Raw genomic sequence first — 14,533 nt, 5'->3', positions numbered from 1 at the left:
AAACATTCAACATTACAGTTATGTAGAGAGAAATTCATTCATTCATTCAACTCCTAATGGTAAGACGACTACAAAAAATTAAGCAATTTTGCCTTTTACCTGAAATTTCTGCAATTGTGCTTTGTGTATGGAATCTCTTGCTTTCACCAGAGCATTATCTCGATCTTCAATTTCATGACAAAGCTCATCTACCTATTGGAATATTTTATGATAAAGTGAGAAAAAGTGTATATAAGGTAACCATAAATATACGATAATACGCTGTTAAATTCCATTTCCACCTCTAAAGCACGATAATTCTTGCATAGTAGAAGAAAATTGCAATGCAATGAAGCCACCTACCTCTTTATCCTTGGCCTTCAAGGCTAGAGTCAATCCTTGAATAGTTTTATCTCGTTTCAGACTGTTCTGCTTCTCAGCAACCAGTTCATTCTCCTTTTCATTAACATGTTCTTCCAGAATCTGCAAAATTAGAGGGATGAAAAATTAAGATAAATTTGCTGAAAATGAATATTATGACCCAAAAGATATCCTGTCAGTAATTAATGAGCGATTAGGTACAATTATTTGGCTAACTGTTTTTGACTTTCAAGAATGTCTGAATAATTTGCATATTTCTTACAATCAGAAATTGTTGTTACAAAAATATTCAGTGTTCTTTAGCCAAAAGCAGTTGCTTGTAATTTTATCTACACAGAATTTTTATGCATAACTCAAAGCTTTGACACAAAAGAATAGAATCTGAATTTGGACCTTTTTTGCAGCATCTGCTTTCTTCAGCTTTTCTTGCAGAGCATGAATAGTAGCTTCAGCATTCCCAAGATCAGCCTTTAGCTGCTTAGCCTCCACTTCCAGCTGTCCCAGTTGCCTCTCTTTCTCAACCAGGTTCTGTTAAAGGATTACAGAAAGCAAACAATGTCTTGTTTAGTAAGTATTAACATATTAGAAACTATGAAACTCAATTATCCAATCAGCAGGGACAGTCCAAATCCCATAGGAATCATTGTAATTAAGGCGGCGGCGGCCGGGGGGGGGGGAGAAGGAAGAGATATGGTTAATCTTATGTAAATCTTTCACAATAGATTTGACCAGAGGAACCATGGCGACACAGAAGTCCACAGAAGGCCATAAAGAGGACATGGAAGGAAGTTGGGGTCATCTGAGAACAATGAAAGAGCCTTCTGGACTTAAGAAGTTTCAAAATGATAGATTAGACCATTGGTTACAGTTAATTGGAGTTAGAAATGAAGGGTTGATCGGAGGAATGGGGCTTGAAGTCGAAGAGGCCCAAGAGGTGAGGAAATTGGGAGGCAAAGAACAAAGAGGAACAAAAGGTCCATAACACCCTACAGATGATTTGGAAAACCCCAATGTTGAGAGTGCGCTAACAGGAACTGTACAGGGGACATTCACATATGTCACACTTAACATGGAAAGGTAAAAGGTGTGGTAGCAGCAGCATTTAAAAGATATAATTCTTGGGTTAACTCAACATACAGTCAGACAGATTCAACATTAATACCTCAGGTTTCAAAGAACCATAATCATCTTCTAGAGACATCCACATCTCTTGGGCAAAGCTTCCATCATTAAGAGGACAGGTTTCTTGCAAAGCCATTGCAATGCTACATCCTGTTGCAGGAGTCCTCGCAGAAAATGTCACACGTTTTGGTATCTTACTTTTTAACAGGGAAGGCACTGGTTTGTATTCAATATGCTTAATTTCCCAAACTGCATTAGCAATTGATTGTCTTATTAAGGGATAATTTTCAACTGGTGCATTAAAATCAAACATTGATTTTAACTGAACTTTTTCAGACTCTTCATCAGTTATCCAATCAAATTTGGTTGACTTTAATGTCATCATCGATTCAACTTCCAGACTGTCCATCTGCCTTGAACGGGCACGAGAGGGCAGCTTCCCTGTTGACATAGAATTTTTCTGGACTAAATTAAAGGACATACTCTGTGAATGACTGCTTAACAGGGATTGATGTAGACTTCCTGTTAAGCCACTTCGTTTGGTCCGTCTAGGAGTAGAACAGACTAAGTTACAAAATAAATCTGCTACTCGCACAGACTCGGAACAGAGGCACATTCTCTTCCTGTGGCCACCACTGAAAGCACGCCAACATTTTGAGCAGAGCAAATTTTTCTTACTGCTTATTTCTGGCATCCAAAATTCAGATAAAAAAGATTCATCTTGTAGAAGCATGCGATACTGTGAGGAACACTGATTCACACATTGCGTAGAGATATGATTTTTGTCATGGTAAGTTTTAGTTTTTTCATTGCACTGAAAGTACAAATGCACAATACATTGAATTAGTTGTTCTTTCTCTGCTGTCAACATCTGCAGTCTCTCACTGGCAATGGTCTTAACATGAGCAATAGTAATGTCATATTTCAATACCTCTTCCAACATAAAGGCACATTTACTACACAAGAACTCGCCTTGGCCATCACGGTTAATCATATAACCCAATACATAAGAAAGAACAATCTGCAGTCTTCTTTTGCCAGAGGTGTGGAAAATCCAACGACGTTGATTTCCTTGTAGATCATTGCCACATATACGACAAAATCCTTTCATTTTCAGAAAATTAAACTCCAAGCTTCTTAATAGTAAAGTTCTCCCATGTGCTGTCCTTGAATTGTAGTTTACGGATTCATTTACTGACTTCAAATAATATCAAGCTTCTCATTGATGTTTTCTGATTGTTTCCTCAGACAAGTTAAAAATCAAAACAGGTCGAATTACAGCTGTGACAAAAGTTGCTACAGTGATCCACCGCACCTTTTCGGTGATGAGGCAGTATTGCCATTAGTCTTTTGTAATCTTTTCAAACATATCCCCTGGCTACTAATTCTTACCAAAGTCACCTCTTTACTGATTTGAACATTTAAGTTTGAACTGATGTTTTATTACTCATACATGCAGACAAATCCTGATTTTAACAACAATTTCAACATGAAAAGAGCAAGATACAGGAAGTATGACCGTTAGGCTGCTGTCATGTGCCTTCTAGCGGATGAAATATGTTTTCTTTCGTCCAATGTAGATCACCAAAACTCGTAGCTGAATTGTTCAATTACTGCTGTCCTGCGAAAATGTCTTCATTCTACTACTTGAAGTTTTCAGCTGAAGTGACAAACATGGTTAACAGAACAGTATTTTTACCAGAGTGCTCTTACTGTTTGATTCATCACAGATTAATCAGTCAAGTGCTAATTCCAGTGTTCCGGTAAACTCCTGGTTCTCTTGTGCTTCAGCACACAACGATAAAGTTTTTAAGTGTAAGTTAAGCAGGTTGGTAGCTGTTGATTGTGAGCTTGCATGACGCTTTTCTTTGGAAAAAAAAAGGGTGGTGTTCTCCATATGAATTTTCAAAATGACGACTTCTGTAGAACGAGACTGTCTTCCTATTTCAGCCCACAAATGCTTGCACACCACCTTAGTGAAACCACGTACTTCCTGTTGTTGCTGGAATCAGTGAACAGCTTGCATGGCAGATAGGACTACTTTTCATTTGTCACTCTACTGCCAACTTTTAAAATAACATTAAATAAAGTTAAATATTCTAGGAATCCATTAACATACAAAATGCTTTAAACTCTAAATTAAGGGCTCTTGTTATCACTTCTTTCATTTCACAATGGACCTCAACACAATGCGATTAGTGGACATCCATTTGTCTATAAATCTTAACTATTTTTCTGACTTCTAATCTAAATTTCTGTTTGATCTGCTTTCTTTTTTGCAGTTCTGCTTTGGCTTCTTTTTTTGAGAGGACTGCAGAATACAGGTCACTTTTCTTCACGAGAGATATCATGGTAACTTAATTCCTGCTTTAGTAACTTCCTCAACAAGAAAGTCCACGGCCTGCTAGAATTGAAAATTCATCATGACTGTTTCATCACAAGCATAAAATGTTCCTTCCTGATCTCCAACTGTGCCCCTGGACAGTCTTTTACACAACAGCCATCAGACTAACAACTGCATGCAGGTACAAGTTCTCTCCTCTACCATACTGTTGATCTGCTCAAGAGTAAATCAATTTCACAAGCAATTTACCACATGCCCGAGGCAAATCGTTTCCTCAAAACTGAATAAATTATTCCAAATTATAAACTCAATCTGTACGCTGTTCAGCATGTGCTTCTTAGATATACTCCTTTTTCAAATATGATTCAATATTGAGAGACTTTTTTGAAAAAGATCCAGTTTTTCAGCACTTCTCTCCAACTTAAAGGTTACCTGATTATAGTCTTGTATTAAGCAGGATGAAGACAATGACAGTAAGATAAAAAAGTGATAGGCCAGTGAGACAACTGTAAGGTTTTATTCTCAAGTTGACTGGTTGTGAGGTGCAAATTGAAGTAATCAGTGTTGGCATAAACTGAACAAAATAGCTTTCAAATAAAATCTCAAATACTTTACAACTAAATTAACATTAAAATCAAAGAAATGAAACAATATTTAAAAAGTCACAAATGTCCAGAAGATTGACTTGGAAACAAAACATGCAATTGCATCACTAGTGCATGACACCTTATCCAGAGTCTACAGGGTTTATGATCATTGGTACCAGACTAAAATTCAATATGTGTAACTTGCTGAATCATCATAGTAATCATGAGATTTACACAGTGCATACTAGGCAAAAAGAATTAAATGCAAATCTTTTCTTTTAAATTCTTTACCTTAGATTTGATTACTTGCATTTATGAAAAAAATTACATTCCCTAAACTAAGTAGTGAATTTCCAAAATTGAAAATCAACTTTTCGGCTGCAAAATATTGAAGAGGCGGGGAGTGGGAGAATCTAAATATCTGCAATGTATTGCGCGGGACTGGATCAATGTACTCGGGCAGCTTTCTAAATGCAATTATATCTGCACATATGAATTTTTAAATTTATTTGACCTTGAAAAGTATTGCAGCCAGTCAGCTGGATTCTATTCTCAATAGAAAATGTTTGTGTATATATTCCCAGTATGAATTGAGTAGCACAAGCTCAGGCAGAATGGTCTTTCCTGACCTCTCCATACAGTCTCACAGCTAAATTTCCTACAGTAATCATCAACCTAATAGTTAATTCATATGGATGTGAATGGTTTGCTACCATTTTATGTGATGCATAACCCGTTCAAGTGGTGGCATAAACAAATCAACCAGTTTTTAAACTAAACAATAAATGTTTGACAGCAAATCAGGCAGAGAAATGAATGACATTCAGGAATAAAAAAGGCAATTAAACTTAACACATTTGTACTCAGCACATGGTTTCCCAAAATATTGCCTCCGACCCCTAATGGGGTTGGCAGCCAAAGTTTGCAGCAATAATTGTCACTGAGCTCCAAGCAAGTGTTAACGGTGCGACACCCCTTTAAATATGTTTTCTTTCAAATAGGGGATGTGGCCTAAGTGGCAACCTTAAAGGCCTGAACCCTAATCTTAAAAACAAACTTAACATGAGCACTACACACGCACAACCTCCAAAGTGACAAAGCTCACAGATTTACTATAATACAGCAATGATTACCCCTTCAAGGAGGGTGAACAGCAAATAAAAACAGATCGCCCAGCTCGATAATAAAAACGTCAAAAGGGGCAGCACAGTGGCTCAGTGGTTAGCGCTGCTGCCTCCCAGCTCCAGGGACCCGGGTTCGATTCTCAGCCTGTGGAATTTGCACATTCTTCCTGTGTCTGCATGGGTTCCCTCCGGGTGCTCCGGTTTCCTCCCACAGTCCAAAGATGCAGGTTAGGTGGATTGGCCATGCTAAATTGCCCATAGGGATGTGTAAATTGGGTGGGTTATAGGGGGATGAGTCTGGATGGGATGCGCTGAGGTTCGGTGTGGACTTGTTGGGCCGAAGGGTCTGTTTCTACACTGTAGGGATTCTATGATTGAAAACACCAAAAGATTGTTGACTGCCTGTTTTGTAGAAATCCTGAATGCAACTTTGATCTAGTAACAAGTGGATAATTTGACATCAGGAAAATTACCAAAATTATTGAGCATGCTGCACTCTAAAGCTAAAAGCAACAATCGGAAAAATAAAGAAAACCTTGCTGCATCTTTCTCGTTGCAATTTTTTTCCCCCCACAAGTGGCTGGTTTCACTCATAGGTCTACTTACCATAATGGAGGATAATCACAGTAAGCAAGCAAAATATTTCGAGAACAAAAAACTAGTAAAGGAGGGGTCAGTCAAATTGACAGCAATTGTTGGTTTGTCTATCACCTTGGAGTTTATGCAACTTTGTCCAGATTCATAAAAGCAGAAGTGGTATAGATAAGGTGAATAGCAGATATCTTTTCCCTAGGATTTGGGATTTCAAGACCAGGGGACTTTTTTTTAAAAAAGGTGAGAGGAGATGGAATTTAAAAAAAAAAGACATGGGGAGGGCATATTTTAAAAAAAAATGTGGTTTGTGTGTGATATGAGCTTCCAGAGGAAGTGGTGGATTTGGGTACAGTTACAATGTTTAAAAGACATTTAAATAATTAATAAGAAACGTTTGGAGGGATATGGGCCAAGCACAGGCAGGTGGGACTAGTTTAGTTGGGAATATGGACTGGTGGGACCAAAGGGTCTGTTTCTGCCCTGTATGACTCTTGATTCCTTAGTTGTTGTGGGGACAGACAATATTTAAGCTTCAAGTTTGCACAGTATGCAATAATAAACAGAACTGCAACTTTTCAAAAAATGGAACATTTTATTGCACAGGCCAGAACAGCTAAAGTAGTTTTTCCATGTTCTCCTATACAGCAAAGATGAATGCTGCAAAGACTGCACCTCATTTGAAAAAAATAAAACATTTAAAGCATGTATAAATTATTCCATTATTTCTCAACTGTAATAATTTCCATTTAACTCACTCCGTTCTCTTATGAACAATCAGTTGGTATCAGAGACTGAAGAAACGTCCCTGAAATAAAAAGGCCCCTGGAGATTCCAGCACAAAAAAATTATTGCTGCTAAGTGCAGTGTACAAAAAGGGGAATTTTACTCATTTTTATTGATTTGGCTCAATTCCTGAAAGTTTCCCATCAGAACATGTACTAGGTAAATGTCAAAAACCACTTGGCAGACGTTTATGCCGGCTCAGTTCTAAAATGGAGAAATACCACAGACACATTGCAGGAATAAAGCAATTCCAATTCCAGTTGAGTCACATGGCTTACCAAAGACACCTGAAAGCATTAAGTAACCTGAGTAGTGACATGTTGAACTCCATAGGAAAAATAACTTTTTATATTTGTCAAACAATATATGCAGGATAACTACCTGTATTTCTTTCTCGAAGCGATTTCTCTCATTTCCAAGTTCACCACGAAGGGCCTGTTTAAGGAAAGAAAGAGGCAAATAAAACAGTTAGTTATAATGCTAGTTAAAAATATACTTTTATTATTGTTTTGCATGTTCATCTGCTTTCACTGACAACTGCTCCTATGAAGTCACCCATTTGTCAATGTAAAGAAAGTAAAATAATCAAATGGAACTTGTGTTTTGTTTGGCAAAACAATTTGTGATAAATTTTCTATGTTATTTTGATAAACTGCTTTGAGATTTATGTATAAATCAGAAGCAATATTCAGTCGCACTCATTGATAACAAAGTGTGGGGTTGGGTGAACACAGCAGGCCAAGCAGCATCTCAGGGCCACAAATGCTGACATTTCGGGCCTAGATCCTTCACTAGAAAAAGCTTTTGTGCTCCTAAGATGCTGCTTGGCCTGCTGTGTTCAGCGAGCCCCACACTTTATCTTGGATTCTCCAGCATCTGCGGTTCCCATTATCTCTTCAGTCGCACTCATTAACTGAAATAAAGATCAGTATAACCCAAGCCACAGTAAGATTTGTGTGTCCAATCTTCTTCCACTTGATCAGTTTATTTTTCTGGTTATAACAAATCAACATTTTTTGGAAACTTTAAGAAGTTCCATATTACAGAATTATCAGTCACATGAATAACAATAAAACATATTACAATTGATATTTTAACTTATACAAAGCAAACCAAAAAAAAATGAAAAACTCTTCATTCTAAAAGTAGTCTCTTGTCAATTTTACTTTGCAGTGAGATTTTGCTGTTCCTGAAAGCAAAGTGGGACCCCTGAGTACCAAAACTTTAAACTGAACAGAAGCTTCCCAGCCAGCAAAATTAATGATATGCGAGTGAGTACAGCATCACTACACATGGTGATAGACTGCTCATTGTTGGATTGTCTCCAAGATGTAAACATTTACATCAATTTCTGTGGGTTCTCTCGTGATTGAAGAGTTGAATGTGGGATTAGCAACGGATTGGTAGACTTGGCAGTTCATGTTGCTATTGTTAATTCTTGAAGAAACTTCTAGAGCTACACCATCTCTGGCCTTGCTTTGGCACATTACAATGTTATGGATTTGATAAAGATGATCCTGGAAATGTGCTGAACTAAATTTCAGAATTTGATTCCACGTGGGTCATCCATTTGCAATGCTTTCCCAAGAAGGAAGATCTGCCATGCAAAGGTTTGTAAGGCTTTTTTTTGTTTTTAGGTTTGTACAGGCCAGCTGGATTACAGCAGCTCCCCATAGGAAATTTTCCAGACATCCATAACGGGACACATGGACTACCCATCTAAGATAGTAAATTTGGCAAATTATTGAGTCACACAGCATGGAAACTGGCCCTTCGTCCCAACTCATCCATGCTGACCAGGCTTCCTAAACAAAACTAATCCCATTTTGGCAATCCCTTGAATTCCTTCTTATCCCAGCACTTGTTCAAAGGTCTTTTCCATTCTGTCGAGCCCAGCATAATGAAGAGACTTGTTGCTTGGGATTTTGTCTTGCCACTGAATTCTCATGATGAGCCCTTGGTATCTCTGGTGGAAGCATTCTAGTGCATTGTGAGAGTATCTTTAAGACACCCAGGATTCTGTGCAATACAGTCAGGGTAGTAAGGTCAATGATCTGGTAGAGGTTGATTTTGGGCTTCAGCTTACTGATTCCTTTCAGACACTATCACGGAGTCAGCCATTGACAGATGCACTTTCAAAAATAGTGACATTCCGAAAGAAGAAACCACTAAGGCTATATTCTGAAAAGTCAGGCCATCAACGGTTTTAGCTGGTGCTTCACAATTTATGCCCGCTGTGACTGAGACAGAGCCTTGGACATGGAGATATAGATTCAGAGATCAACATGCCTGGCAACACTCTTGAATTTATTTGAAATAGTCTGAATATCTTCCTTGTAGTTGGCAGCTAGGGCACAGGCATCTATCTACAGAGGCACTGCTGTTATTGTCCGCATGATTTTGAATCAAGCCCACAATCTGGAAAGATTGAACAGCATCCTTGAACAGAACCCAAAGTGGACCATCAGAAGCAGGCCATTCAGCCCATCAAACCTGTTCTGTCATTGTTAAGATCATAGCTGATCTGGTTATAGTCCCAAATATATTTTCCGTCCTTTTCATCTCATTTTAAATGGATGACACCATTTTAAAATTGTACCAGCTAGTTCTACCACAGAACCAGAACTAGTTCCCCGTGAAAGGAACTATCCTTCTGGCTCTCTTGGAATTTTATTTTTCAACAAGATCACCCCTCCTGCTTCTTAACTCCAACAAGTCTAGGCTCAAACATTTTCTCATCAAATAACCTCTTCAGTCCAGTAATCAGACTAGGGAACCTTCTCTTGAAATCACTTCCAATGCAAGTAAGTTCCTAGTTACATAAGAACGCTAAACTGTACAGAGTACTGTAGGTGCAGTGTCATCAATACCGTGCACAACTTTAGCAGGACTTCCCTACTTCATACTGCATCTTCCTTGCATTAAAGGTCAACATTCCACTACCTTCCCATATACTACATGCTAACATTTTGTAATTAATGTATGAAGATATCCAGACCTAGCTAGATCTTGTTCTACTTAAATAACATTACTTTTCCAGTCTTCCTGCCAAAGTAGATCTCATATTTTCTCCACATTATACTTCACTACACCAATTCACATACACTATCTATATCTGTTTACAGACTACGTACCCTCTTTACAACTTGCTTTCCTACCTATCTTTGTAACATCAAATTTAGCTACAATATAGTCCTTCCATCGTTAAAATCATTCAACTAGATTTTAATTAAGCAGAAAGTGACCCATTTATCCTGATAGTTTTCCTTTAGTTACAAAATTCCATGTGAATGCATCACCCTCATTACCATAAGCTCTTATGTTGGACAGTAACCTTTTACGTGGCACCTTATTTAATGCCTTCTGGAAATCCAAATATATTACATCTGCTGACACGTGAGGTCCTTAAACACTGCTGTGAAGTGGAGCTTGAAGATTTGGAGAGCCGTGATGCACCTTACTCTACACTGCTAGCTACTAAAAAGGCATCAGACATCCTACCACAGCCACAAACATGTCCAACCATAAATAAACGCTACATAAATTTCTATAAGAATATATTTCTAAAGATACTAATTTATGTATTTTAAAACGATAATGTCATGAAAAGAAACTAAAACTCCAGTATTTTGACTATTTTAAAGAGGTCCCTCTTCTTCACAGATCCCATCTCTGTATGCTCTATCAATCCTCACTTCAAACAGCCAGCCTCCAGCAAGACTCAAGGGTTTCTTGGGACTTTTGTGGTGCAGTGATAATGGTCCTACCTCTTGAGTCAGGAGGCCGAGTATCAAGTCCCACTGCTCCAGAGGTGTGTCATAGCATCTCTCTGAACAGGTTGATTAGAAAATTCAAGAGCTTCTTGTAACTGTAAACTCCAAATAACGTAGCAGCACATGTAGAGTTTTATCCTGATTTTCTTCTGTACGATTAAAGATGAACAACACTTCAAAGCAATCTCCAGACAGTACGGGCCAATTTTAGGAACATAATTAGTACAGAAAGAGACAGGTACTAATTTAAGTCTCTGGTATTATTTCCAATTTTGAAAAGGAAATAAAATCAAGCATCTGTATTTTGTTTTCCCAAGACTAAAATCATGTTGACAACGTTGATCTGATACAAACAAATATTGTAACTAGTTTCCTCAGGGTCCCCCCCAACAAAAAAATATAAAAAAAGCCCTGAATCGATTAGTCCTGAAATATTTCTTCCTTTAATCCAAAAAAAAGTGAGACTCTCCAGTCATTACATACTGGGATTGAATTTATGACTCAAGGAAAGCTATGAAGCCCAACCCATCTTGTACCTGCCACTCCATTAAGGCACTTCCACAGAATATTATGGGCTGAAGAACAGTGACACAGAAAATGACGATTAATGATGTTCAAATAATATTTTTTAAATAAATTACACTTTGGAGTTTACTCTTTACTTAAATTAGTGTATATAAAAAGATGTTACATACTTCAGATTCACCAGCTTTCTTCAAAAGAGCCTCTGTAAGTTCCTGGATTTTTTCTGAAGGATTCACATGACTGTCCTGCATCTTCGTCTTTTCACTTTGAAGCTGATCAATAAGAACATCTTTGTTCTTTATAGTTTCATTTAGCTGCTCAATTAACCTAAAATAAAAGCACAACTTTACATGATGTTCCACAAACTTAAAACTCTCATTCCATGGAAAGTGTGAATTAAAATAGCCAGATACACTAATCCCCAAATTTATTGAATATTGTGCTATTGATTAGTTTCATCATACACTGGCAGCTGTGCTCTGAAGACAGTGTTGTATTTACCACATATTGACCATTCCTTGTTTAGTCACTGACGTGTAGAGATGTAAATTAAGGAGACTAATCTTTTTCTATAAATTCAGTTGCAAGTATATGTTCTGAGCAAAACTGGCAATGTATTTACTTAATTTCAAATGTTTCAAAAATTAAATGAATAATAGCCAAGACACCAAGAAAAGTAAGTCAGATTCATTATGGTAGAGAATGAGGCCATTTAGCCAGTTAACCAATGCTGAATAATTACAATAAAGCTTCTTTACTCTTGTACTCATACCCCTCTGTAATATACTATCTGCATTCCACATTCCTCACTGTACCTGCAGGTTAGCTTTCATGACTCTTCATGGTGTCATCGGATCACATGGTTTTATAAAGTTAACCTACTCCCTCTCAACTATTGTGTAAACTGACTTCATTATTTATCGCGTAAATGACAGTCCTGAAAAGTACAATTTAACCCCTCACTTTTAGAGAGTAAACTGATGCGTCCTCTGCCCCTTCATTGTGTAAACTAGTCCCTTCTTTTTAAAGGATGTTTTGATGTTGGAAAAACAAGACTTAAAATAACTGACTGTTCAGTCTCGGTGGTGTTCTTGCTTTGCTCTGGAAGTGAAGGCGACCCCATATGATTCTGTCTGTTAATTGTCAAAATCTGTTTCTCCAGATTCATACTCCTAATCTTCTCCTGCTCTGCAACAGCCGCCATCTTTTCCAATTCTGCTTGGGTGGTTTTAACATCCTAGTTACAAAAACAGGGAAACAGTTGGTTTTATTAAAGTAAATTTCATCTTCAATAATCATAAAAGATCTTCCCTTTCCCACCCAGCAAAAGTATACTTTCACCTATTAAAAAGTAAGAGAAAATGGAAATTCTACTGTTCAATGGGATTGTAGTCCAGTAAAAGAACATTACTGTTTAAAACTAAAATGGTCCACTTCAAATAGAGATTAAGCAAGATGTTTTTTTTCCTCCCCCTCAGAGGGCCATGGGTCTTTGGAACTCTCTTTCTGAAAAGATGGCGAAACAGAGTTCTTGAACATGTTTATGTTAGAGATAAATAGATTCCTGTTCGGCAACAGGATGAAACAATATCCTTGAAGGTCAAGGATGTGAATTTGAGTTGCAATCAAATTAGCTATGAACTTACTAATGGTGGAGTAGGCTCAAGAGGTTGAATGACCGACTCCTCTCAATATTTACATTTGAATGTAAAAGAAAATTGATGGGCCCTGAATTTTCACAAACTGTGTCCTGATTGCTTATTGTAACTTTAATGAAAGAACAGCAAGCCCCAACTAAATATGTAAGTATTTATTTATAGATGTTCAACAGGCCTGCTGCTAAACATAGTTCAGCACCAGCCCCTCAAAAATTCAGCACCACGAACTTGGGTACAATGGATGGTTGAGTTTATTCATGCTACATTAGAGAGAGAAAGTACTCCCTGAACATGCACAAATCCACAAGTTTGTGCTGAATCCACTACATGCTCTACCCTAAAAGTATGCCTCAAAACGAAAACCAAGAAGACAAAATTGTAACAGGGTAAGAGGCAAAAGTACTAATGAGAAATTAGTGGCAGTGCCAGAAACAATAACGACTTCGGTAGGTGCCATATCTAGGTGATTTATAATGAATGTCTCTGCTACAATGACTAATAATAGAACAAACCATTACTATCAAATAACTACCTTGCCCAAAAGGCACAAAGTTTGTTTGGTCTTTGGCATAAATAAATTGATAAAATATAAAAACAGACTCACCTCCTCTAAAAGATGGATCTGGTTTCCGAGGAGCTGTTTAACCTGAAGTATTTCCTTCTGAGCGCCATCTTTCACTCGCTGAATTTCTGCATCATTGTTGCCCGCCAAACTCTCCACAGCTTTTCTAACGTATTAATATTAGAGGCAAAACTTTTGTAAGAATTTTACCCCGAGAAATTGCTGCTTGCACATGTTTTGGACAGAAAGGAAGCCTTTCAGAAGATTGTCGTTCCTTGTTACTACTAGAAATATACTGATGCAAACAGTGAGCTAACAATGGTACAAATTTGGTATCTAAGCATAAGCTATACACTATATTTCCTCAGTATATAAAAAGTTTTATACTTAAGGAAGAAATTATGTGTAAATCTAAAATGAGGAGACAACCGTAGCCCAGTACCTACAGGCTGTGTACCAACTCCAGTAAACACCACTTGTTTAAGGATAGCTAAAAAAGGTTAACCAAAGATAAAATCAGTTTACTCTAAAAATTGACTATTGAAGTGGCACAAAAGATGTTCTTGACTCTGTCAGGTTTGAGGCTTGAACAGAAGTGGCCATTTAAAATAGTTGTCTTTCGGAGTCCAACAACATAGAATTGAGCTGATAAAAATCATATATACACACACACACACACGTGTAACTCCACATACAATTGATCTATATTTACTTGATCTGTAATGTTAACTCGGATTTATCTTCATAGATGCTGCCAGACCTGCTGAGTTTTTCCAATTTCTGTTTTTGAGTCCAATATTAATAACTGTCCAATATGTGCACACTCTGCATAGATTCTCTATACCTCTCACTTTAAATTATTGTTCATACCCCACACACCTTGTTTCACATCAGAGGAGACGTTCTGGAATATCCCTCAAACTAAAATTCACCCAAGTGCCTCCATCCTGCTTTCAAACATTTCCTTTAAATATATTCCATAAAAATGGAGAATCCCCTAGTCCTCACATACCACCCCACCAACCTCCAGATAGGATGCATCACCCTGCGACACTTCCGCCATCTACAATCCAACCCCACCACTAAAGACATTTTTCTCCA

General features: G+C 37.6%; 1 protein-coding gene across 8 annotated transcripts in view; it reads right to left on the bottom strand.

The window, feature by feature from the left end:
• LOC125465489 (myomegalin) overlaps nucleotides 1-14,533 on the bottom strand; it is a 134,206-nt gene that overhangs the window by 88,241 nt on the left and 31,432 nt on the right. For 5 of the 8 annotated variants that reach the window (XM_048559082.2, XM_048559083.2, XM_048559084.2 and 2 more), the window contains exons 1-4: nucleotides 1,523-3,414; nucleotides 754-888; nucleotides 343-462; nucleotides 100-192 (exon numbers count right to left, since the gene is read on the bottom strand). In XM_048559082.2, the coding sequence (XP_048415039.2) occupies nucleotides 100-192; nucleotides 343-462; nucleotides 754-888; nucleotides 1,523-2,593 (1,419 nt within the window). In that variant the 5' untranslated portion in view covers nucleotides 2,594-3,414. Of the gene's footprint in view, nucleotides 1-99; nucleotides 193-342; nucleotides 463-753; nucleotides 889-1,522; nucleotides 3,416-7,295; nucleotides 7,350-11,382; nucleotides 11,540-12,282; nucleotides 12,450-13,474; nucleotides 13,599-14,533 lie in introns of those variants that run through there. The other 3 variants (XM_048559089.2, XM_048559090.2, XM_048559087.2) reach the window with 2 other exon arrangements.

This window comes from Stegostoma tigrinum, chromosome 29 (genome assembly GCF_030684315.1).
Source record: "Stegostoma tigrinum isolate sSteTig4 chromosome 29, sSteTig4.hap1, whole genome shotgun sequence".
In the NCBI taxonomy this organism is placed as follows: domain Eukaryota; kingdom Metazoa; phylum Chordata; class Chondrichthyes; order Orectolobiformes; family Stegostomatidae; genus Stegostoma; species Stegostoma tigrinum.
The sequence above is the reverse complement of the archived record's forward strand: the minus strand, read 5'-3'. Positions and strand labels throughout refer to the sequence as shown.